We start from the raw sequence: 25685 nt of genomic DNA, 5'->3' as shown, positions 1-25685 counted from the left end.
AAGTAAGGCCCCACGCTGCCTCCGCGACACTCACTTTAACCTTCTAGCATATATAAATGATGACAACAAGAAACAAGCAGCATCAAAGTGCCCCAAATACTTGATTTTCCCGGTCCATAAAAATTTCCACTACGCCCCTAAAGGCCACGCCCTATCCATATGGCGTAGAGAGTGGCAGGTAGGATAAGGTTGCACTGTTTGACGCTCTTGAGCCCAGGGTAGAACAGCTTGTTGCTGAGAGATCGGGGCCAAATCTGTACTATGGAAGGGCACGTTCTGTAAAGTTTTTAATCAGGAAGAACATTTTTGAAGCCATACGAAAGGAATACTCTTCATAAGAAGAATTTGTCAAACGGGCCTCTGCTTCAAAGTCACGAGCAAAGTTATAACACGACGTAATCTGTTCTTCTGGAAACGAGATCGTGCAGTTCAAAGGTGCAATGACCGTTTGCAACTCGGGAATCAGCCATGAAGGCTTAAAAATCAAATAGAAAGACGCCCTGTTACAGTAAATTCTTCAACAGACAAAGGAAGTTTCCATTTCACTTTGGTTGTTGAGACATAGCAGCAAGCTTGAGCTGTCAGGAAACGTTTCTTTATAGGCTAATGATTCATTTAATCGAAAAAACTTGCTGATCTCTTCGAAAATATAGACAATTGAATAGTGTCATACAAATCAAGCCAAGAGGTCATTTAAAACTATTTTTGTGTACGAGGATTTGCCCTAAAATAGGGTATATAGTTGACTCAAAACTTCAACTATTTTCTATGCCTTGATAGGATATGGACACCTTTGGTCTAACTAATAGTCTAGGCTAAGAAAGGTCGTCTGGCGTTCGCCAAGAATGATTTCAACAGAGGTCAAGAGGCGAGTCTTCGCTCTCACCATATAAAAAAAACCAAGAATAAACCTGTCGCGACGAAAAATGTATGAGTAAACGATGAAAAAAACGAAGATGAACATTTGATATTCAATTAAAACCCATTAGAAAAGAACGTAGGTTTAAAATAAGCCAGTAACACTGGATTTCAAACTCCAAAGTTTCGAAAGATTTGCACAATCTTGTTGGTCATTTATTTTCTAAGCGTTCATGCCTTGCCATCCGTGGCCACTGAAATCGTCGAGGATCTTTTGGATAACAGCACAAGATTCATCATAAGCATCATAAGGCTCTGGAAGCAATTTGGGTGCAGGATATCCTCAGTTCCCATCTGGATTGCCGTACCATGGGTAATTCTTGGGACAAGGCGATTCGCATGATCTCAGGTATACATGCTCCCCCCACGGTGGGATGGTGTACTCACATGATGTAGCAACGGAGCAAGCAGGCGGCGGAGGAGCAGTGCTGCACTGCCAAGGCTCAAATTTGTTTATCTCGCTGAGTGGCGTGGGGTTTTTCATCCATTGAATTACCTGGCTCAACGTCACAATGTAGACATCTTTCATTTGCAAGATTGCATCGAGAAATTTTCCCAAGGCTGTGGGAATAGGAGCAGGAATTCGGTTACAGGGATAAGGGAGAATATGAATTACACATAACGACTTCAGTTTGAAGGAAATCTTGATTTTATTTCAGATATCAAAACTAAAAGTCTCTTCTGCAAACTTAGACTCTGCTCTCACAACATTAATATTGAAACAGGTCAACTTTAAGGCAAAGGGAAGAACGAGAATGCTGTTTTATAGAAATCAAACTTAAAATTTTATGCGGAATTGGACTTCTTTATGATTTGGTTGAAGAAAGAAGCAATAAAAAAGTGCCTAAAATTTTACTTATTTGGGGTCACTTGATGACAAAGATAAGCTTACCTGGCAAATGTGCCAGGAAGAGATACAGAAAATTGAATTATTGGGTAAAACGATAAATAAAAGTTATAAAAACAGCTCTTTGATAACGTAAGCATACATTTTGATCTTCGAGATTTTATTTCTAAAATTAATGCTTTGTCAAAGTTGAAAATCACTTAGAATCTTCATCGCTATTTAAAAACTTAACTTCTTATGTTATTTGAGAAATTATTGGAATATTCGGTTATGTAACAGATATAGTAGTCTTTATGTAGATTTATTATTGTTATGTTGCCCTGTGATCAATTTATTTACGGCAGTAGCAGTACGTTGCTTCTATTGTAAAGGGCCATCTCATCAAAGAAAATGTTTAAACTAAAACTTCCGTATATACCAATCAAGAAAAGCAAAATAAATGGTTTCATGTCACATTTAATCAATGCCACTGCTATCCCAGGCAATATATCAGCTCAAATGACATTCTTGAGTTGCTGAATAACACGAAGGTCAAAAACTTCAAAATCGAGATAAAGAACCTAAACTACGACAACCAGCCTTTGAATTCCACGTGCTTGAAAACTGCAGAACCGCCATTTTGATGACGTCATGCAAACTTTAAATGGCAATAACTCGTTATCTGCAGTTCTGATAGAGTTTATTCTTAAGAATGCAACTGCTATAATCAAACTTCCGTATAGATCAAAAATAGTGAAATGGATGATCTTACGTCACATTTAGTGACGTCACGTTTACGCTACTTTTGAAAACGTTTTCATTTGAAAACGGAGTCAAACTAATCCGTTTTTGCCCTGCGTTCACACTACTCTGCTATGAAAACGGATTCGTTTGAAAACGCAAATAAAAACGGATACTTTCGAATATGGTGCGGTTTGAATACGCTCCGTTTACAGTGTGAACACAAAAAACGGAGAAATTTGAAAACGCTAACAACAGCAACAAAATACGTGCTTTCTAGCACACCAAATCTCACAAATTTTGAAATTAAGAATTCACAATGGACTGGTAGCTTTTACAACAAGGTGTTTCAGCAATTGCTTTTATTTCATTTTATTCATAATGATGCCAATTTGTTGAGGATTTGTGAACGCCTTTTTTTCCAAAATGAGGCCACCAACAGCGTATTTGTTGTGTGAACATTTACCGTATTCAAATTGTTCTCATTTGAAAACGGATAAATGTGAACGGACGGCGTTTTCATCAAGAAAAACGGAGCGAAACGAATACGGAGCAGTGTGAATGTAGCCTAAGTGCGATCCGTGGAACTGTAAGGGAGGTATAAATGCTATAGTTAGTAAATATTCAAGGCTCTATGGGTTTGAAAAGTTTCGGAGAGAGAAAAGTTTCCAGGTCTTTACAAAGGGTGGGGGGAACAGCATATTCTGACCCAGTGACGCCAATAGCTTATTGTCTTTAGCAAACCAATAACAAAAGTAGTACAACTGGAGAGACGTCATTCGTAGTATGGTGCTCATAGGAAAAGAGAGGTCAGTTCGAAGAAATTTAAATATAGATCAGTTGAATAGCAAAGCAGCCAAGATTGCTTACCTTCTGTAGTAAATGAATGACTGCTCAGCCAGGATGCATGGATGAATATCGGGAACGGAGATCTATTCTTTTTGTAGTGACTCAAGAAATTTGTCATCAAAAGATCGTAAATGTCAGTGACGTCATCATTGACTGTGCACTCATCCACCATTGCACACTTGGTTCCAGTCTTATCTGTGTAGTCTGTCATGGGGATTTCCCATAAGCCAGGAAAAGAATCTGCGTGGAAATTCGGCAGTAAAGATTTTCCCTTTTACATTTATCCAGACAAATATTAAACTGCTTAAATTTCAATGTCTGCAGAAGGATTAAACTTTACGAAATAGAATTCTCATAACATCCTCAAATATTTGGTACGATTCGACATAACTGATTGAACATCTTTGCATGTTTAAAATTTACATCTATTGGTCATTTTTTGACCATTGCTGGCCCCAAAGGAAGGATTTGGCTACATTTCTAGCATCTGTAACTTCTCGTTAGTTTTTAACTGTAGACCTGACTAATGTTGCTTACCTTCTATCTTTTTATCTAAAAGAATTGCTTAATTAAAGACTGGATGCATATAAGTGAGGATGGTACTGATGCTTCGGCGAATGAGTTTGGCAACATGTGGCTTATACACTGAAATGACAGCATTTTATTACAGCTGAAAAGGGGTGAAAAATCCAACAACCCTCCTGTGGTGGCCAAGCAGCAAACAAAGAAATTGTTGGCACAAACCTGTTGGACATGGTTTCACAGTGCACTCTTGTGTTGTCTTGTAGTCGAGCGTGTATGGCCAAAATTCTGTCTGCATGGTGGGCATTGAGCAATCGTATAGAAATTTACTGCTGTATAAAGCTCGGAACTGGTTGTTGCCTCCAACTTGCAAATACGGTGCCCGAAAACCCTTGATACTGTCAGCATCGATATTTCCAAACTTGCGTAGCACTTCTTGTTGCCCTGCGATCTCATTTCTCCATTCGTCATACGAAGCATTCTTCCACCACGTTGTCGGTGTTCGATGGGTTATTGTATGGTCCGCAATTTCGTGCCGCCAATGCCGCAACTGTTGAACCATCTGGTAGTTGGTGTACTCATGGCGGACGAAAAAGGTTGCAGTGATGTTGCAGCCTAAAATATTGTTCGAAGTATCAATTACTTAGGTAAAGATACCATCAGAAGGGGTGAGGTTTCGATTTGAGAGGAATTCTTAATTTTCAATATAGTCAAAAATAAGCAGCCGAGCAGAAAAGTGAAAATTCTTATGGCGTACAGCAAGGGTCTCTACTGGGACTTTTTCTTTTTCCTGTCATACTCTTCGTAGCTACGCAATAAACCGTTAAACGAAGGATGGCAGCGACGGATTTACGCAAAAAAGATTATGGGCTGTTAGACACTAATTGGATTTACGTTCCACGCCCTTAAGGTCACTGCTCAAAAGGCCAAAAAGTCTATTTTCAAAATTCGGTAAGAAGATATCAAGCAAAATTTTGGCTTTGTTACTAGTAGCCAGTAGTTGCTTTGTCACTACTGACTATCAAAAAATGATTTTTGCCGAAAGGAAGCAAAATTTACCGAAGACACAGAAATATTGGGGGGGGGGGTGTGGCACCCCATACACCTCTACTAAATCCGTCCCCAAAGGATGGTTATCTTTCTCTGCTAATGTGAACAAGAAACAATGAGTTATATTCGTGGCGTTTCTAATACAATATCTGTATTTTTCCCAAATAAAAGCATTTTCAACTTTCATATAAATCATTTTAAAAGATGCAGTGAGTAAATCGCACAGGTGAATCGAGCAATTCAATAAACGGCTTCTTTTGAATGTTATCCGGCAAATTTTTGAGCCACGATCTGAAATTAGAAGCAGGATTTCCACATTTACGAACGGACTTCTAAATTACTGCTTCATGTCGAAAAAGTTAGTGGCCATTTGAAGGTAAAAACTTATTTAAGAAATTTTGCTAGCGGAGTATTTTAAGGAATTCAGTAATACGCAAGCTTCAAACTATTCTTGACACCCGAGACTCAAAATATCCAGAAAAACAAGAGTTTCGATATCAGGCAAACGTTATCTGGTCCCTTTATTAAAATAAACTTGTATTTAACTTGTATATTGGTGCCAAATCCGAATTTGACCAAACGATTAATCGCAAGCTTTAATAATGACTTTAAATGCGAGGCTTGACTGGTGCATATCGCCTGAATTTCAACAACTGGACACTGATGTAGCGGGAATTCATGATCGTAAACTGAGTTCTTGGAGAAAGGCCGATACTTCCGGGATGGGACTCAAAATGTCGATGGAGTGACAAAAAATCAAAGTTAGTGAACCTTACCGTTATGGTTTCTCCTAGACGTTGCACCATTGTTAAACAACAATTGATAATATTTGAAATTTCCAACATTCACAGAATCGTCAAATGAAATAGTGACCATCTGTGGCACTTCTTTGACATCTAGGCCACCTGGAATGGCGGTACCGCTGCACCAGCAGTCTGGCAACTTGCATTTGGCATCACTGCAAGGCTCTGCTTCCAGTGCATGGCATCGATTGGCAAGAAAAATGCTCATTAGTTGCAGGACAACTAACATTATGCCATGGACAACCTTCATTTCAGCTACCTATGGGAAAATACTGCTCCACTCGAATCGCAAGCAACTGGAATTGTCAAAAATTTGTCAGGCGGTACAATATCATAAAACTGTGTATAAAAGTCAGACCAGTTTGATGGTATCAAATGCATCACAGAAACCTTCTCTTGTAAGATAATTTCAAAAGATCAAATCCTCGCAATACATTTTTTAGAGTAGAACTTAATGAATATTTGCTTCGTGTCAGTCAGAAATATGGTTACAGAGATTAATGTGGTCAGCTCATTCCATACATTTCTCAGGCTACAGGAGATCCCGATCAAACAAGCAGAATGGGGATTCCCACATAACAAGGAAAGTGAAAGCACAGAATCTATTCTTGAGAGGAAGTTTCAAAGTGAGAAATTCAGTAGCATGGAAATAATTGTTTCCTGGGAGTCCGAGAGCGTGCTGAGATACAAAGAATCACCATGAACCAGCTCAATTGCAAAATATTACGCTTTGTTTTCTCATGCAATTGCTCTTCAACTACCCCCTTTAATGGACAAAGAAGTGCTCATTTAATTATAACATCTTTATTGAAGGGTAAATGGTATGGAGTGGACACTTCGTGGTTCCCATATGACGTCATAGATTTTGCATCTCGCTATCTGCAGAACTTTGTCAAAAATCAACTTCAGATTTGAAATCAAAATCATAAAAATGACAACGCTAAAAGATCCACATATAAGAAACTGTTATGCATGCACTGGTTGCCAAAACACAGAAACAGTTTTGAAATATGGTCGATCGATTTTGACGAAATCTTTTCCTTGGAAGAAAATATTGATCAAAGATTTCCGATGCATCGTAATCCGCATCTCAAAGATTTTATAAAAGTTAACATGATACAGAAATTTAGTAAAAATTTTTGAACTGACATTCGCACTAACATGTCACAGTTACGATTTTATCCTCCTAGCAATTAATCTTGTTCTCAGTAACTTCCTCAACTGAAAAATTTAATTCGTTAAGTAATATCAAGCAATAATTCAACACTTATAATGATCTACAAATAGATTTTAAATGCATAGAATTTTCCATATTTACTTTCAATTTATGTTTAAAAAGCATTGCTAAACTTTTCCAGCACAACTTCGTTATTAAGAGTGATATTTTTAAAAAGCCAAAGTTTATTTAAAAGCTTGCCCCTCGTAGCTTACGGGCTTAGAAACAGTCCCCCCCTTGTTTCCACCTCTCGGTGGTCCCTGTCTACAAAATTATGTAATATTGATGTTTTACCATTTTACATGTTATAGTACATAAGAACGTTGCATGACATTTTTCTATCCTCAAGACCATTCATATATTCTCAGTTTATTTTTACCAGTCGATATGCTGATATATAAATACGACTTATGGTCAACGTCATGAAAGTGTCATGAAATACTAAAGGCAAGAAAGGGAAACAAATTTTATTCAACCTTATCTTATTTGCTTGTTGAAAAGATTTTCTCAGGTGAAACTTGAAAAATTGTTCATGCAAAAACTCTTCTTTATCAAAGAGAGGAATATTTTTTAAACAGAGGAATATTTATCTAACTTGAAAGTTTTTTTTAATGCACTGCGAGCTGTAATGAAAGACAGTTTGTCCCCTCTATGATTGTCTAATTCTATCTTGGAAGCCTCACCTCCAGAAGGTCTTCAGTTAACACATTGAGTTAACATGGGTGAATACGATCAAAATGCTTAATCTGTATATCATCGAAACTGACTAAGACGTTTGACCAGTTTGACACAAAAACAAAATTCATAGCAACTCGTTTAGAGAGAGTACACAGTGGTGGTTTTTCATTCTGATTGGTTATTTGTGTATTAAATCAACGATGCATTAATATAATGACCATCCAGTCACAGTCTAGAGGAATTGTCGGACATACTGTGAGCGACTGCGAGAAAAAGATAACAAATGGTCTTAAGGTCCACGCCCAAACTATGCCTTGTTACTACAGTTGTATCCCGTTAAGTCGGACTTATTTCTCCTCGACTTCTCTAAACCCGAAAAGTTTTTTCCCAGATGTTTTTAGTTCCCTCCTACCGTTAAGAAAAGTAAATTGTTGGCATAGTTTTTATAAAATTAAGTTTCTACCCTAAACAACTGGATTTAAATTGATTTGCAATAATTTTTAAATTTTAGTCGGAAAAAAGAAAATGATTCGAAAATTCAATGTTGAAAAGTGATTACACTTTGCTCTGATTTTTCTACACTGCGCCCCGCCCCCGCCCCCCCCCCCAATAAAGTAAATTCCATTACGCAGATTATTTACAGCCTCACATGTATTTGTTTACATCCTGAACTCTCTGGTTACTCAATTGTTATGTTTGTGTTCACAACACAACTCATCCTCCACAGTACACCAACTGCCTTTTTTGCGGCTGTTTCACTGTGTTGAAATTATATTCCCTAATTATTTTGATGTCACTCCCATGATATGATTCCTTAATTATTCCCACTTTCAAATACGTTTCATCGTGTTATATCATCGAAGATTTTCAGGTTTTTAAACACGAGGCATAGTTTACAACACAGAGATATATTCATACTTATAACACATAGATATATATATATTACTTTTACTATACATATTTAACTAATTCAGCGACACCATATGGCATCGATTTACAGCACAGCTGAAATTTAGAAAAATCATTTCTAGATATATATTTTCACGAATTTTTAAATCAATCATTGGCAAATTATGTGACTGGTGCGGAAAAATTGATTACTAAGGTTGTTTTAAATAGTTAAAAAATAAGACAAATCCGCTTTAAATTTAAAATCCTATTTAGAAAACTTTAAGGTCAGGTTTCATTTGTTTAAGATTTAGTGAAATTTGTCACAATTACGCTGTCACTAAATTCGGTTGCAGCAACAAAAAAGCCTTGTGGAATAAGAACAGGAAATTAAACGAGGCGAGTTGTCCTTTGGTGCCAACGAAAGAAGGGTAGATTGCTTTAAGGCCTACATTAGGGGACCGGCGTGATGTGCGCCTTGGCAAAGACGAACAATTTCTAAAGAAACGTAAGCCAGATCAGAAGCGATGGTTTTCGTAGGGGCTCAAGCTTTGGTTTTCAACAGGTTCCTGAAGCAGAATGAGAAGAAAAGGAAGGTTGTAACACCAAGCAATTGAATCGTCCTTTACAAATGCTGGGATAGAATTGGAGTTAAGAACATGCAAGATTGGAGTTAAGAACGGACATTTAGAATTACCTTATCGTGTTACACGTTTACTTTAAAGAGGGATGAGGTGGTGGCCACTAAACTTTGTCTAAAGGAGTAACACGTAATCGATTTTAAGAGTACGTAAATGAGAAACATAAACAATAATTTAGGCAATCTGGCAACTTTTTGAGATCACATACTGGCTCTAAACATCGGTTTTTAGACGAGGCATTGCAATCACAGAATTCGTAAGAAATCTGTAAAGCGCTTGTCACTTCCACAGGGCATTATGGGTAGCGGGTGGATGCTTTAATTAAATTTAAAATCGAAATAAAAACATAAGTGATATCAACGTTAACAAAATTAGACAATATCAAATATGAATATGATCATACTTTCGTAATCCAAAATAAATTGACTTAAATTTAGATATTTATGTTTGGCGTTGAAAATTGTCGAAAAATTACTATTGAAGTGACTAAACTAAAACTAAAAAAAAATTAGATTGTCACTTTGATATAGCAAATTATGACTTATTTACTATTGAAATTTATATATTTTAAATATTTAGGCAAAATGAATAAAGTTCTTTATTTATGCCTAATAACATACGCTTGTTTATTTACAAAAATGGAACAGCAAATTGGCATCATTGTTTCAATTCCATGCTACTTATTTCATTTACATATTAATTTACTGTTGGTTTACCAATCGCTCAGTTTTCTTCATTATCTAAAAGAGACATCAGATAATTGATTAAAATAAAAATAGGATTAATGATAAATTTAGGGCCGGAATATATTGGAAAAATTAGCTTTATTGTCGTTAAAAAATTATAAGGTTGCATGACTCGCTTCCACGTCACTTCTCTCATTTTAGAAAAGAAAAAACACAATTCACTTTTGTCTTTACTCTTTCTTTTAAAAGGTAACTAGCAATATTTTCATTTATAAAATTTCTCATCCAATAAGATCAAAATATTCGTTGATATAAAATCTATATACACGCATAAAAACATTATTGAAAATATTATAAAATACCATTGTTAAACATCAATTAATTGATATATAAAGTATTGAATGAATATTGAGATAAATATTGCCTCCAACCTGATACAACCTCAAGATTTGCTAAATCTAAATTTTGGAAAATTCTTTGTAAAATCTTGAAATACAAATTGACTTGTAAAAAACATTGTTCAAAAGTAAGTAAAGTTGAATACAGTAAAGTCGTCCTACCCCGGACTTTTTCAGACTTTCACTAAGTCGGGCTGATTTTCATTGCCTGTTTGATTTACAAGCTTTATTCAAGTCAACAGTCGTACCCCGGATGCGTATGAATTTTGCTAAGTCGGTCGGACTGATCTTGATAACAAGTTTGATTTCCCTATCTTATGCAAGTCAATAGTCATAGCCCGTTTTTTCTCACACTTTCACTGAGTCGGACTGATTTTCATTGCCTGTTTGATTTACCAGCCTTATTCAAGTCAATAGTCGTACACCGGATGCGAAAGGACTTTTGCTAAGTCGGATCATATAGCTGACCAACCCATAAAGGAAGTCAATAACTTTTACGCTAATTAATTAGAACATATCCTATGTTCAATTATCATCTAAAAATCTTTTAAGTATTTATTTCTCCATTCATTGCTATCCTAAGTTTGTTCCAATATCTATGATTCGTTTCGATTCGACTCTAAAAGAACTTTCCACCGAACCGGGTAATTGCACCATGTTTATACACTTAAACTATTAAAAATACATTCAAAATGTTAAAAGCAGATGCGAAAGGTGGGAAACAAATTAAAATGTTTAAAAGACATTCAAGAGGCTTGAAACAAATTAAAGTGTTTAAAACACATTCAAAAAGGTTAAACCAAAATTAAAATGTTTAAAACACATTCAAGAGATTTGAAGCCAATTAAAGTGTTGAAAACATATTCAAACGGGTTTAAAATTAATCAAAGTGTTTAAAACACATTCAGAAGCGTCAAAGGCACTATGTCCAGTCAGTCAACCGTTCAGAGGTCAAATTGGCTTTGCAGCGCGTTTATGATGAGAAAACATTGAGAATTAGCTGATTGGATGCGTAACAATAGGTCTATTGTATAGTCCAACCAATGGGAAATTAAATGGGCAGCGAAATGCGTCGCGATATAGTGCCTTTAAACAAATCAAAGTGTGTAAAACATATTCGGTTTGAAAACAATTAAAATGGTTTAAACAAATTCAAAAGGGTTAAACCAAAATTAAAATGTTTAAAACACATTGAAGAGGTTTGAAAAAAATTAAAGTGTTTAAAACGCATTCAAAAGGGTTCAAAACATATCAAAACCGTAAGAACCAATTAAAAAACAATGAAAAGCCCTCCCATTTTGGTCCTGTGACCAATAGAGGCTAAAAAGGCCTTGAATATGGTCCGGATACTGTGGAAGACTATGCGTTGATGCAATGCGAAATGAGTAAGAAGCCGCTGACCAGGGGGCAGCCGAGATGCTCGCTAATCAAGATACCAACTCGCACTCTGTTCTGTCGTGGCTTGGTCAAAACCTGCAGTCACTGACAAATTTCCATCATTTGGCTGCACGAAGCTTGCAGCGTAAAATGAGAGAACGGGTAGATAGGCTGAAAGGTATATTAATGCTGGCAATAGTCACTTACAGATTCACAGCAAAAATTGCACGTTTCTTGCATATTATGAAAAACCTTTGTAAGGTTTTGTCAATCATTTGTTTTCAAAAGTGCATGTCGTATTTGCAATGTCAGTCCCAGTAATCCTAGCTCATTTCATTTCAAGTTACATTCTTCTCTTTAAGCATTTTCAGTTTCGGGGATGTTTCATAGGAGGTTACAAATCAATTTCGACGTCTGGTTTGAAATGGCAACGAGATTTTAGCCCTTTTCAGTGTCATTATCAAGGTTATTTTAGGCCCATGGATTTTAGCCATTCCGGCGTCTTTATTAAAAGATATTTCAGACCCATTTGGGATGCAAAGATATTCTGGCCTATAGAAATATCCATCAACAGAAGTTGAAAATCAGACTTTCAACCAAGTGTCTGCCCTTGTTTATGAATGTTTTAAACGTAAAAATGCTTTAGATGAGTTAAGAGAAGATTCCCATGAATCCAAATACAGACAAAAGTACAAGCATTAGGACAAAAAGATCGTTAATGACAGCAGCATCAAAACAATTTAAACACTTTTTGAATTCAAGAGAAAATAAACCTAAGGCCCTCGTCACTAAGAAACTTCGTATAGAGACTTCCAAGGTCAATAGAATGATTGCTGTGAACTATGAAAATTGAGATACATGAAACTTGTAAATATCCCTAGCGCTTCAGGTGGAACAAAGATCTAGAGAAGCAATATTGGACATACCTGCGAATAACTCATTTCTTTCGACTAAAGGGCTTTCAGATTTTTCTTCTTTCCGGTCACCAGTGATTAGGTACACTCCAAGGAAGGAAAGCATGCAGCTGAGAAAGAAACGAACAATTCATGAGTCCTGGCTTATCGGAATTTAAAAATATATTTCCATAGAGAAATCATCTTTTTATAGCGACGAAATTTGAAATACGAAAACTACCGCAACACGAAATAAACTTAGACTGCTCGGATGAGAGGCAGAGGCTTAGTTATTGAGCTGCCTCTCACACTGCAACCCTAATGACTTTCATCAAAATTGTTTTTAGGGGTAGTCCTAGAAGGTTTTACAGAAGTTCAAACCTCTGGAAAACTACCCATGAGCAAAATACTGCAATATGCAAAAGAATGGTAGTTAAAAAAACCTTGAAGAACAGCTGCTACAAGGTTGTTTTTCAAAAACTGTCTTGTGAAAATCAAAATAACATCACGTTAACGAATCAAAAAAAGCAAATAAAATCTAAAAATTAGATGGAAGCGATGACTCACCCGAACAGAAACATAAATATCTCAATAAACTGAAGGCCGTAGAATTCTCGGTAGAAGACAATACCTGAAAAAAGAATAAGATATATGACAAGGATAATTAGAAGAAATATTTCTAAATTCTGGGTAGTACAGTTGAGGTTTTTTGTGGCAGCTCACATGGATATTCCTAAGAAAATAGTCCATAATCTATACTTTTTTGAAAAATCTAAATCAAAGATGCAAATGTGAATATTTTTAATTGCGTCATTAGAATAGGCCGTAATTCCTGAACTGAATAAACTGCCTATTGAGTCACTGTAAGGTTACTTAAAAGGAAGGAAATCTTTCATCTCTATTGTTTTATCACACTGCAATCAAATTATACCTACAGTACCCAATAATTCCTACAGCTTTATAAGGAATTCTAGTATCAGTTTATATTCCAATACCAAATGGCAAAGAAAAGCAGAATCATAGCATACTAAAGTACTTTCCGTCCGACAATCTCTTTAGTACTCTGGGGACACTATTCTGAGGAGTGTCGAGCGAAAAGTACTTTGGTAAACTGTGTTCGCTTTTCCGTGCCATTTCAATTATTGTGGTACCAAAGACTTGTGCTTATCGTAGAATGTTCATTTAAACCTGCCTTCTTATCATCGATGCCTGCCTTCCTTCTTATCTAGTGTGTTTCTTTTAAAACAAGCGGTAGACTTCGAAATGGAGTAATTATAAATATATACAGGTTTTATTGAAGCAATCTTCACATGCAAACTCGGATAAGAGAAGAAAACGAAGATGAACAGATGCACAAACCGCTGATAATAGCGCTGATTGTGAAAAGCACGAAGTTGGTCGGAACAACAACAGTGGCATCGAAAGCTTTCATGGCACGGTTCAGGCATCTGGAATCAAAGCAACGATTTCATGTGGTTATATTTGTACCTGATAAAGTTTTAAAAAACTGCAGAATTTGCTGATATAGTTTGTTTTTACCGGAGGGAGGTCATGAATGACGCAAAACGTTTGATGTAAGTACCCTACAATGCTTGCCAAAAGTCTTAGAACACTGACGTCAATTTCCAAGGTCAAAATCAATCATCCCTCCTCTCCCTCACGGAACAATGTTAGTTTACTATCAAATGGGTTAGGATTTTAGGAAGCACTTTCTTTTGCGCTTCTTTTATGATATTTCTCTAAATCATCAACATTGTTTTAGGAGGAAGGGGGCGGAAGTAGCATTTTTTTTCATGAATGGAATGAAAGATATCAAATGCAGCGTAAATTGGTGGGTGTTCCAAGTACTTCTGGCAGGCATTGTAGGTAACAGCAAGAATTTTCTTAGGAAATTTTAATAAATTTGCATCGTTCATGAGAAATGTGATATCTAAAGCCTTCTAATTAAATAAATATATATAAGAAATGCAAAATAAAACAGTTTGTAATGATAGCTGAAAATGATGTCCAATTGTAACACGAATTGTACCAGACTTTATTGTGACAGGATTTACCGGTTTACTCGAGGCATATCTGATGACATTTATTAGGGTTTTAACATTTCCGTCAGATACAAACAACGGGCCGACAACTAATAACAGTCTTGACGAAAATATGCCATTTGCAAATTGTGCATTTCGAATATAAGCTGGTTTACATACAACCAAGGGGAGGAATGGAGCACTGCAAAAGGGTACCAGTCGGACTATATAAATCTTGTGATGAAATAAAACGTAAAGAATATGTGAGCAGGAGAAATGCAAATCAATACAAAATTCCATCAAATGGTAAACATGTAGATAGATAATTGCAGTTCAGTTAAGCGTACAAAGGGTATCTTAGGCGTACGCTTTGGCGTACAAAGGGTTTCTTCAGAGTAAAGATGAAGATACCTGACTTGTCCGATGGCAGTCACGACCATCACGATGACCATAACATAGAAAATCGGATGCGACAGTTGCATGCTGCCCTGGAATGTGATGCTCATCATTGAAGAGACGGCCTTCGCTGATATAACAGTGAAAGATCCTGGAATAGAAAGCACTGCATTAGTTAATGGGTAAGGGGAATTCGTCCTTTCACATCCACCAGGGAATGGTGGCTCTGTCATGGGAATGGTGGCTCTGTGATGGGTGACTAAACCTCGATGCGGGCTTTTCGTTAAAGGCATTTTAGAAAAAGATCTACTTCCCGAGTCAAAGATAAAAGGCATCCTGAATTGATAAAGCAGACATTTACAATTATTGCCAGCTACCTACGAACCTACGAGTTTTTGTAGAGATGAATTCGAGTCCCTTCAAAAAAGGGGCAAAAGCTAATTTCTCATTATTACATCATAACTAATGGATTCAAGCGGTGTTTCTAACGAATATGTCAATAAACTGCCTGTTTGCCTCACATTTAATTTGCATTAAAATGGGCTTGAAGCGTACATTTGAGTTCAGAATGTAGATTACTATCCATTCTAGGTAGAAGGCATATAACATCGATGCCGACATTCTAGAGATGACATTGTGGCCTAATTAAGGTTATAATGGCTCTTCTTATTACCCTTTCACCCGACTTAGTTATCGCTTTAATAAAGCTTAAATGCGATGATGCAAAGAGAATACAAACCTAGAATAGCAACTTGTAGTAAGTGAGTTAAGATTTCTTCCTCCTCTCTCGTCCTTTGAACGTAAACTAATGCACCAAATGCCAATAATTCTAAGAACTGCAAAACAATTCCGTGTTGTTAAAACCGACACAAGATATCTAATAGACAATCAGTACAGTCGTTACCTTTGGATATTTAGAAACTTTCGCACGTTAAAATTTAACAAAACACGAGTCGTGTGCCTAACAAGAAAAACAACGTATATTACATTATGGGCTATAAATCGACAAGAAATATAAAAAACACGAAAAATCCAAAAAATGGCGACAAGACGTTTCAAAGAACGATTAGTATTTCCCAGCATTTGATCATATTAGTATTCGTTTTATTTGATCTATTTTGAATTACATTGGATTCTCGTCGCCGTTTTGCTTTGTTCCTAAATTTTATCTTTGTACTTATACTCATTGCAAGATTCACAGACTCCGGCGGACAGCCTATCCTGCGGTTCTTACTTCTTACACATAATAATTACTATCCTTTAGGTTTTCCGAATACGGTTTTCAGCCATTTTAACATCCGGATGTGAGAGGAGCAGGAACAGGAGAATCCAGGTAAGAAAAATACTCAGTTAATTATCTGCTTACACAAAAATTACATCCCAATCGAAAAGTCTGACTTCCAAGAAAAGAAGCTACCCAAGAAAAGGAGATAGAATTTGCTGGGACTCAGTTTTGAACTTTCATCGTTAGAATTCGTTTTACTTACTAAGTATAAGAGAAATGTCCACTGCTTCAAGTAAACAACGATATCCTTCGCCATTAAGACTGTATCTTCCTGTAGAAAACATTTAAAATTGTCAGGTTTGAATCAGAAAGGTCCCAATGATTCATAGTTTGAAATAGCCATCATAAAAGTTACAATATTCAGGTATATATTTCAAGCTTTTTCTATTCTTTTAACCCGATAAAGAGTCATAATCAAAACATCCTAAAATAATTTCATTTCATGAATAAATAACTATCAAAATCAATTAGATAAAGCCTAATTGCTATGCTTCAATCCATGGGACGAGGATAACTTGTACAACATTTGAAACTTTTTATCTATGTGACGAGCAGTTGCCCAAGTCGTGGGGGATAAGCTGACCATTAACTGGTCAGTGTAACCGAATTTTTTCTATCGTCAAGATCACGATGACTTCGTATTAGCAATAGAAAGTTATAGACAGTATACTTCATACTTCATACATGTAATGAATAAATCACTGTGAAAACTAGAGACCGGTTTAGCGTGAAGAGCAAGTAGTGATATAATGGCATGAGGAGGGTTTCGACAAAGAAATTGTGAATAAACATTCAAGAAGAACTCATTATTCAAACAGGAATAACAAGAATATTTTTTGCCTTTAAAATTGCCTAGCATGTTCATGACAGAGATTAGATACATGATTTAAAATGTTTAGCTTAAGTCTCTGTTTGCTAGAAATTTTTAGCTGAAACAAATAATTAGCAAGGAAGTTGAAGTTATAGCCTCATATTCAGTTGTTGGCGAAATTTTGTTTGTAATTATTCAGCCTCATATTCAGTCATTTTTCGAGACTATTTTTCGAGGTGCCTCTATTATGGTTGTGCAGATAGTTAAAATGGTTATTCTGATTTTGGAAAAGAAAGAGGCAGGAATCAAAACATATTGTTCTAACTAATTGCATCTGCAAAAATCGTACGATAAGAAACTAACAATCAAACAATCTAATCTAAAAAAAATTGTTAGTAAAAGAACTAGCAGCGCTTTTATTAAAAAGTCAATGAATCCCTTTAATTGAGTGGGCAACGAACGAAATTTTCCAAGATTCAGATACTACCGCAAGAGTTTTTAAAGTGAGAAAAATTTAGGAAGAAAACAAGACGAGAATTCTTAGCTTCCCTTAACCATAGTAACAGAAATGAATACCTTTGTAGAAAAGTTTATGAGAAGGAATCCACCAACTATAGCTAGCGAAATGCCTGAAAATAATTGATGTTTATAATACATGATATGATATCGTCAATACATGATAATTAACTGTCCTGTTCAATACAGCTGATAGAGATATCGTTAATACATAAGAGTCTGGTTTATGTCTAGCAATGATAGGTAGGGGCAGAATGATGTTTGGAAAAAGGAAGGTTTAGGATCTTAATTGCAAAATACAAACGAAAGTGGCAAAATTATAGCAATCCAAAAGGACAGAAATACATTAAAAGTTATAATCGATATAATGGCAGTGTATATTAAGTGTAATGATTTGTTTATAATCATATCAATTATTGTCCATTGATATGAATGATATGAGGTAAAGAAAGTCAGGACAAGCTAGAGAAAATTAACGAGAGGGCATTAAGACTAGCCTATTCGGACTATTCATCTTCTTACAAAGATTTACTTGCTAACTCAAAAGAAACTACCATACATGTCCAATCAGTTAGAATTTTAGCGCTCGAAGTTTGTAAAACACTTAACAACCTTAATCCTGTTTTCATGAAAGACTATTTTTTTACCCAAAACAACAGGTCATAACCTTCGACTCAAAACCCCCTTGACATTCCAAAAGCCAGAACAACTAATGGTGATAATTGAGTTTTCAAGGGCTTAAAATCTGGAATTCACTCCCGGAATCAATAAAGACAGCACAAAGTAATAGACAATTCAGGAATTCGATCAAAACTTTCCTTGTAGTAAGTATTTTGTTTTATGCAATCCTTGGAATTGCTTTATGTTAGTCTTAATAAGTGTGTTTTCATCAATGCAAAAACTAATATTAAATAATATATACAATAAAATACAATACTGATTAACATGTGATGTCTCTATGAAATAAATAAAGTAAAAATAACAAACCTAAAACATCTTGATACCGAATCGTTTCTTTGAGATACATAACTGCAATTGCTGCATTGGCTGAAAAGAAAACAAGTTTTTCTTACGACAATTATTAGTTAAAGTTTAACAAAACGTTTGCTGGAGGTGAAAAACTTTTTTTGTGAAAACCCAGCAAGAGCACCATTAAGAACAATAAACTCAACTTCTAGTTTCGTTGTTTCTCTTTGATTCTAATTAAATTTTTCAACCGGGCATGGAGTAAATCAAAAATTCGAAGCTAAAAAAGAAAGAGATCAAATCAAGTAATCACTGCAGATTGCAGAATTCTAGAAATTCGTTCAAGAATTCTTGAATCTTTCATAAAAATACACGAATATTTGTGTCGGCAAAAAAGTTTTTAAATGAAATCTTAACTAGGTTTAAATGAACCGCTGTTCTCAAAACGTCATGTCTCCAAAATCAAGCCTACTGCCCAAAGAAGCAGCCTCCAAAGACCTAGAAATCCTTTTTTGCAATGATTTTTGCAAGCAATTAAGAATAAGAGGTATGAAGAAAATGGTATAAAGGTATGAAGAAAATGAAACGGCATAAACGTATATGTGTGTTCTTACCAATAACAGTTGTTGTTCCTAAGGGTGCGACAAGAGAAGCTGGGGCGAATCCATACGCAGAGAAGTTACCAATTTCACCAAATATCATCAGAATTATGCCTAGCCTATGAACACAATTTAACAGTTTTGTAAAAGATCGCGAAGAAAGCTGCAGCAAATCAAATGAAGAAAGAAATTTATTCATGTTGAGGAAGAAAAATTTTGAAGTATTCCAAATACGAAATAGTACTTCGGAGTGTCGACAAAGAAGTATTATTATCATTATTATTATTATCTATTTATTTAAAGTAGGCGTATAAAAATAGCTACAAAATAAAAGCTAATTCAAGCCTCAAGGAGTTTTTGGCATTGGAAATCCGATAGAATATAAAGATTTCTAGAATAGCCTTGCACTTTCTAGGTTTTGAATACGTTTTTTAACGAGAAACTGCTTTTGCATACATTTTCAAGCCCCGGACAAATCAATGAGAGTAAAGGGTGAAGTTAATAAAACGATATCTGTATATTAAACGACTGCCAAAAATGCAAATATTGTCTACAAACCACCAAGTTTTGCTCTTTAAATACGCATTTTCAGGGAGCTCTGGGTCTTGCTGGTTGTGGGAGTATTTCTGAAAAATAGAAAAAAGACAATTTACCAATTACTTTCACGGGGAAGGTGTTCATTAATTACAATTGAGACTAAAAGATAGAGAAGCAGACACCTTATGTGTGATGCTGACACCTTAACTGAGATACACAAACATCTTAATTGACATTCAGATATGCTAAGAAAGCAGGGAAAAGCTTCTTAAATGAAAATTTTAGATTAAAATTACAAATTTTACACATGATTAATTGCAAATATAAAATATGAGTAAAAATAAATCGCTTGAGAAGGAATAGAATGAGAATTCAAGCAGCCTATGTTGTTGCCATCTTCAATGCGCTATTATTCTTCTTTATTTTTCATGCTACACTTAGTCTTTCATATTTCTAATGCAGTCTTTGCAGACATAAAAAATCCTTTGATAAATCGAAAAATGCGTTCTATGAAAGAAAAGAAAACAGAACATTCTAAGTGCATTTAAAAGGGCGATTTAGTGACAGCAACAACTACAGTATGAGAGATAGCTGACTTTTACCTGAATATTCATTGCGATACTGATCAGAAAATTTCCACAAATGGCGAGAACAATTCCCATAAGAATCCTCTGCGAAAAACAACGTAGTTTGAATAAAAGCAAAAAATTAAATCCTAATTTTTCGGTAATTCTATAACTTGTGGACTTTGTTCAAGAAGTAAGATAAGAATGTTTATTGACAGCTGATTTAAATATCACGTATTTCTTAAAGGCATGCTAAACCTAACTGGCGTTTCAAGGCCTAACAGAAGCTAAAACTAAACTAAAAGAATTATAACAGACAATGACAGAAGAAAAAATTAGGTGACAGAGATTTTAAGACAGTTATAATCACGAGGCTTCATTGATTATAACATCTCTCATAGAAAAATACATAAGGCACAATGTTGCAGAAAGTAGACAAAAGAAAAATAAAATAAAACATCATTTTTATGTTGTTCAGTTTGAGCAGAGAAGATCGAAATTGACCGCCGGATAATTTAATCTCAATTTCTAGCGGTTTTTTCGATTTGAGCGAGGCAAATGAATCATTCAAGTAAATTGATATCCAAATATGCAACTAGAAACGATAGACAACAACTTCTATGTAAGAATACAAACACGATTTTCTTGCCATAAGTTTTCAAAATTGGGCACCAACTAATTATTGAAAAGAAGCAGCTGCTAAAAGTCAACCATGTTTAATCTGTCTTACTTCATGTATTATTTATGCTGTCCATTTTTATACCCGAATCAAACAGTAAACAAAATACTTTGGCTGGGACTGCAAACGCCATTTTGTTTAAAGGTATCGATCAAGTGTCATCTGCAAAACGCCATTCTAAGAAATCGTTAAAATGGTTGACACAAAATCAGGATTAAAACCTGATAGAAATGCATTCGGATGTTTTTAAAATCAGAGTTCACGGACATCCGAAAACAAAATCAACGAATAACATTCTGGCAAAGTTAGCGAATGGAAATATTTCATTACTTAGCTGATGAATTTTCCCGAGTGAATGAATATTTTACAAATGAAAAAAGGCCTGGAAGGAAATTTTTTCCAAGGAAATTAATAATTTTCAGCATAATTTTGCAATAGTTTTGAAAAAAAATTATCGCAATGAAATTGATTTAGAAAATGCTTACAAGGCTCTTTTTGAAATGAAATTAGAGAATGAAGCATTGGGCAATGAAGATAAAAAAGTTTCTTACAAAACAGTATTCCCAAGATTTGAACAGACAAAAACCCATAAAATGTGACTAAAGCCTGAAATTATACTTGGAAAGTATTTTTAGTTCTTTGCGATAAAAATTTACTTAAAAACGTTGCCATTTTCTAGAGATGTTTAATTCTCGCTACAAAACCTTTCTGTGTTTTATGGGATGTCACTTTGGCGGAAATAAATAGCACTGTAAGAGAATTTTGAAAACAATGGACAAGACTAGCCATTCTGCAAACTTTACAATCGCCTTGACAAAGCATTCTTCCAAAAATTCAAGCTTAAATGTGGCGGTCCTTGCATTTAGCAACTATTTCAGCAATATTTCCAAGATTCCTCAACCACCAGATACAAAAACAGAATTCGGATTTCAGACATCGCAATAAGATTCAGTGTTTCCTGTTAACGCTCAGCTTACAGGATCACTTAGCTGCTTTGCGCGTGGATTTTCAAAACGTGTTTTCAAGCTGTTTCCATGTCAGCTTTGCCCAAAGCAGATGTTTCTTCTAACCACAATTGTTCAGGATACAAACAGATTCATTCTAAACCTTAAACAAGATTTGCTCGAGAGTGCAAAAGTTGAATGAAGCACAACTGCTTCCACAGGCAGATAAGTCAACAGTCAATAAAACTCAATTAGAGCTTTAATTAATTTCGTTTGCCAAATAAACTCGCTAACGTTTGATAAAGTTTTAGCTGTTTCATAGAATGTATTTAATTACAAAGAGTAGAGTGCCTCGCGATGCTTTTTCAGTTAAACTGATCAAAATTTGAACCAGTTATACAACTGTGGACGTGAGAAAACATCTGGGATTTTGGCTTAAAATTGTTAATGGTGCCATTTCATGCGTTATAACGATATCCTTTCTGATAAAAAGTTGTCATATTTACGGACAAATGAAAAACTGATGAACTGAAAATGGTACTAGAAATGCGATGGAATCTGCTCAAGGCATACTGTAGCAAAATATTTTGCTAATTCAAGCTAATCTATTTTCACATCATATTTAGAGATAAAGTTGGACATATTTGCAAGATAGCTAAAGTTTTTATGTTCTATGCAGAATCTGTGGTAGCACTTGCTGGAAAGAAATGCTGGAAAGATTGCCCTAGCAACGTTACAGTGGTTTTGGATGAATATTTGACTGATGTAAGGGTATAAAAAACTTGAAAACTTATGTACCATTAAGAAACTTTTTTTGGCAAGCAGACTATAGGAGACTAGCTGTTGGCTTCTTCCTTTCATTCCTTACCAAGGGGAATGCTCCTCCTAATCACTTCATAAGACACTTTCAACTTCAGGTATTGCATCCTGGGTATTTTGTGAACAGTACCAATTGTTAACAATGGTTAAGCTGCATATCCCCCCATGATATCAGAGCTGAGGCTTAGATGCAAAGTATATCGTCTCAAGCAAAATAAAAATATTCTTTAAAATAGGCATTGTAAATGTTATTAGCAAAATTAATCTCTTTTTCCTTATATACATACACAATTATGAGAAAAGAAACAAAAAATTTGACAGATGAATGTTTGGTACTATTGAGTTGTTTGTGAGAAAACACAACAAACCTGTAGTAGTAGAGCTGTTTGCTGATGTCAAAAAGCAGCCCATTCTGCTTCTTGCTTGACTTCCCAGGGTTTTATGTTAAGGGCCTCCCTTGTCCCTTTCATAGCATTAAAACCTGGCACAGCTTTGTAAGTGTTTTTTGACAGTTTCAGGGCAGTTTTAGCATTTTTTGCTTCCTGTTGCATAGTCTCTGTAGTATTGTATCAAAATTTCTATATATCGTAATTCCTAATATATCTCCAAAAATTTTATGAGCATAAAAAACCTGGGTTTGGCTACTGCTAAATAATTGATCTGCATTTCATTTTTTGTTCTGAAATAACAACTTCTTTTACAAAACTTGTTTATGTTATAGGCCTGGTCATAAGACTTTTAGCAGGGGAGCAGTAAACAGCTCTTCTAGTGATTTCCAGGTGAGCAATTTGTAGATAAATAAGAATAGCAACAAAGGAGAAATTGATTTAAAGGAGAGCAACTTTCTTTTTAGAGCAGTTTATTGGAGCAATCTGTATCTCCCCTTCAGAATTCAAGGAGATTGGAGGGGAGAATTAGGTTTCGCTCTCCTAAAATGGCCAGACCTGTGTTGTTCATTAAGCCACAGTAACTTATTTCAGAAATTACTAATTCAACGATACTTTCAATTGCTTTTGTTTGGAAGCCTCTGCAAAATCTAGATAAAAGCAGAAAAAGTCATTCTGGTTTTGTGAGCATCATAATATGTGCCACATCGGCTTATAAATGGTTTTCACATAAACCAGAGTTTAAATCATTCACATCGATGGGCTTTTTTCCTGCCCAGATACTAAATCTCAAATGATTACAACCAAAAACTGAGATATGCTTGCAGACAGATTAAATTTTATATGGCAGAACAAATTCTGTTCAATGAATGTTGCCACAACACAAATAAATTGAAGGTATGGTAGCCATATGGTAGGAATCAAACAGGAACAATGTACAGGAATCAAACATAGATACTCAAAAATGAAAGGTTACAAAACTTCTCCAGATACTCAAAAATGAAAAGTTATCCAGACCTTTCCTTTAGTGCTAAAAATTTCTAAAAGAAAAGAATTGATTTCAAGAAACAAATAATATCCTGAACAGGCCTTGGAAAAAAATCTTCAATCTTCCAAAAAGACTGTTTTTAGGCCAACTTTCTTAAATCAGTTATAAAGATATATACATGATTTGAATTTATTAGCTTCAAACAAACAAAAAGCCCATGAAATCTGGTATTTGATTGAAACATTCAGTGAAGATGCATACTGTTCCAGCACATATCATTGCATGATGTTTCAGTCAATCAAATATCAATAACAAATTTAAAGCCTCCTACTTATTTTAATCTCTATTCAAAGTTTACCTTCAAGAAATGCTAACTAAAAATTTGCACAGCATGAAACTCAAGATACTTTCTGAAATATTTTCTTAATAAGCTTGAACAGCTCAAAAAAAGCCAGTATTCATATCGGGAAATTGATTTGTAAAGAAAATGAATTAAATGGAGCCTAAGGTTACTGTTTACAAAGTGTCTGCATATGTTGTCAGGATCAACCCTGGTAATTGTCAGTTACACCTACCTGCAGATGCAAACAAACGAGAAACAAAAATAAATCTGATTGGCGTTTGCTAGTAATGTTTTTATAGGCTTCATCTCTACATTAGTAAAAAATAACTCGACATTGGGGTTCACAGCTAACTCAAATGCAAAAGATTCTGCGAGTATTTTTCTTAGTACTCGATGAAACAATCGGCTTCTAAGCTCGGCAATCTCTACGTGGACACAGTGACATCGAAAAACATTGAACCAGTAGGTAGTGTGTTGACTTTTTGGCAGGCTTTTCATTAGGTGCAGTACTATGAATCATTATAAATAACATGCTATTCAAATAAATAAAACGAAAAGTAACAAGTTTTCCAAAATATAGAGACCTTATTCTAAATTTGCCTATAATTCATCTTGAAAACTATACATTGACATATTCACAAACCTCGTTTGATGGTATAAACTTTGCCGGGCCATTGATGCCAGCCGTGATATTTTCAGATATATTTGCCATTCATGTAAATTTGGAAGAAACGTTCCACATTCTAACTTCGTATCCAGCCTGGTAGCTAATTTCTCAGGGAACTGCAAAGGACGCTCCCTTCCCAAAAAAATCTAACGAAGAAGGCTGATTAAGGCCGTTCTTCCTGTGAACCGCGATGAAGCGTGTAACCATGAAAGTCTACAAATCATGAAAGATGCAAGACAAATAACAAGAAATCCACCATATCAAGAGAGCTGTACTCAGCTGGCTACGTCTGTTGAATGGATAACGCTTCGGTCCATACATATTGTATGCGTTTTCTTTCTCATTTCAACCAAAACACCTGCGGAATCTCCTAAAGATCCCAGCTTATTCGGAAGCCATTTCCAAACAACCTCTCATTCAAAAGTACGCTTGGAAACAAACAAGTAAACTAATTTTAGGAATTTCACTTCATTCATCTCTTGGCAGGGACAGATAAAAGAAAGTGTCCATTCAAGAAAATGAACAACTTTCCAGTTTACAGAACATTTTCTAACCTATTCTTGCAAAAAAAAGAGGGGGGGGGGCTATTGCCTCTGCTAGCTAAATGGCTGCGCTGTGAGCCTGTTTATCCCTTAATTGTACCAGCGAGAGCCAGATTTCACATATAAATCCGATG

The 25685-nt window shown here is 35.3% G+C and overlaps 2 protein-coding genes across 5 annotated transcripts; both read right to left on the bottom strand.

Moving 5' to 3' along the window:
* Positions 1 to 959: 959 nt before the first annotated feature.
* On the bottom strand, positions 960 to 5959 carry LOC135688802 (chitin deacetylase 7). Its single transcript, XM_065205813.2, has 4 exons — positions 5683 to 5959; positions 4079 to 4471; positions 3356 to 3574; positions 960 to 1479 (listed from the first exon to the last, which is right to left on the bottom strand). Exons 1-4 carry the CDS (start codon positions 5957 to 5959, stop codon positions 1202 to 1204), a joined length of 1167 nt encoding a protein of 388 aa, XP_065061885.2. The 3' UTR covers positions 960 to 1201.
* Positions 5834 to 25535, bottom strand: LOC135688803 (NIPA-like protein 2). 4 transcript variants are annotated; one of them, XM_065205818.2, is made up of 13 exons: positions 24986 to 25533; positions 20220 to 20288; positions 19639 to 19706; positions 19096 to 19199; positions 18503 to 18562; positions 17576 to 17628; positions 16391 to 16459; positions 15643 to 15739; positions 14919 to 15054; positions 13846 to 13934; positions 13054 to 13117; positions 12520 to 12617; positions 5834 to 5968 (listed from the first exon to the last, which is right to left on the bottom strand). In XM_065205818.2, exons 1-13 carry the CDS (start codon positions 25052 to 25054, stop codon positions 5961 to 5963), a joined length of 984 nt encoding a protein of 327 aa, XP_065061890.1. In that variant the 5' UTR covers positions 25055 to 25533; the 3' UTR covers positions 5834 to 5960. The 4 variants fall into 4 exon arrangements, with proteins under 4 accessions (XP_065061890.1, XP_065061889.1, XP_065061888.2 ...); XM_065205817.2 differs by lacking the exon at positions 5834 to 5968 and adding an exon at positions 8522 to 9872 and having other exon boundaries at positions 24986 to 25530; XM_065205816.2 differs by lacking the exon at positions 5834 to 5968 and adding an exon at positions 9890 to 11302 and having other exon boundaries at positions 24986 to 25535.
* Positions 25536 to 25685: the final 150 nt, after the last annotated feature.

The sequence above is a fragment of the Rhopilema esculentum genome, chromosome 9 (assembly GCF_057945365.1).
Source record: "Rhopilema esculentum isolate cy_ngs chromosome 9, ASM5794536v1, whole genome shotgun sequence".
NCBI classification, from domain to species: domain Eukaryota; kingdom Metazoa; phylum Cnidaria; class Scyphozoa; order Rhizostomeae; family Rhizostomatidae; genus Rhopilema; species Rhopilema esculentum.
Note: the sequence above shows the minus strand (reverse complement) of the source record. Positions and strands in the feature narration are given on the sequence as shown.

Excerpts from the sequence above, each read along its gene's own strand:
- LOC135688802 (XM_065205813.2), bottom strand. The coding sequence starts at position 5,959 with ATGAAGGTTGTCCATGGCATAATGTTAGTTGTCCTGCAACTAATGAGC. Across the intron at positions 4,472-5,682 it reads GTCTAGGAGAAACCATAACG|GCTGCAACATCACTGCAACC; the intron begins GTAAGGTTCACT and ends ACAATATTTTAG. Across the intron at positions 3,575-4,078 it reads TGTGAAACCATGTCCAACAG|ATTCTTTTCCTGGCTTATGG; the intron begins GTTTGTGCCAAC and ends ATTTCCACGCAG.
- LOC135688803 (XM_065205814.2), bottom strand. The coding sequence starts at position 25,054 with ATGGCAAATATATCTGAAAATATCACGGCTGGCATCAATGGCCCGGCA. Across the intron at positions 16,460-17,575 it reads TCATAAACTTTTCTACAAAG|GAAGATACAGTCTTAATGGC; the intron begins GTATTCATTTCT and ends TGTTTTCTACAG. Across the intron at positions 11,765-12,519 it reads AAGAAATGAGTTATTCGCAG|CCTATCTACCCGTTCTCTCA; the intron begins GTATGTCCAATA and ends TATACCTTTCAG.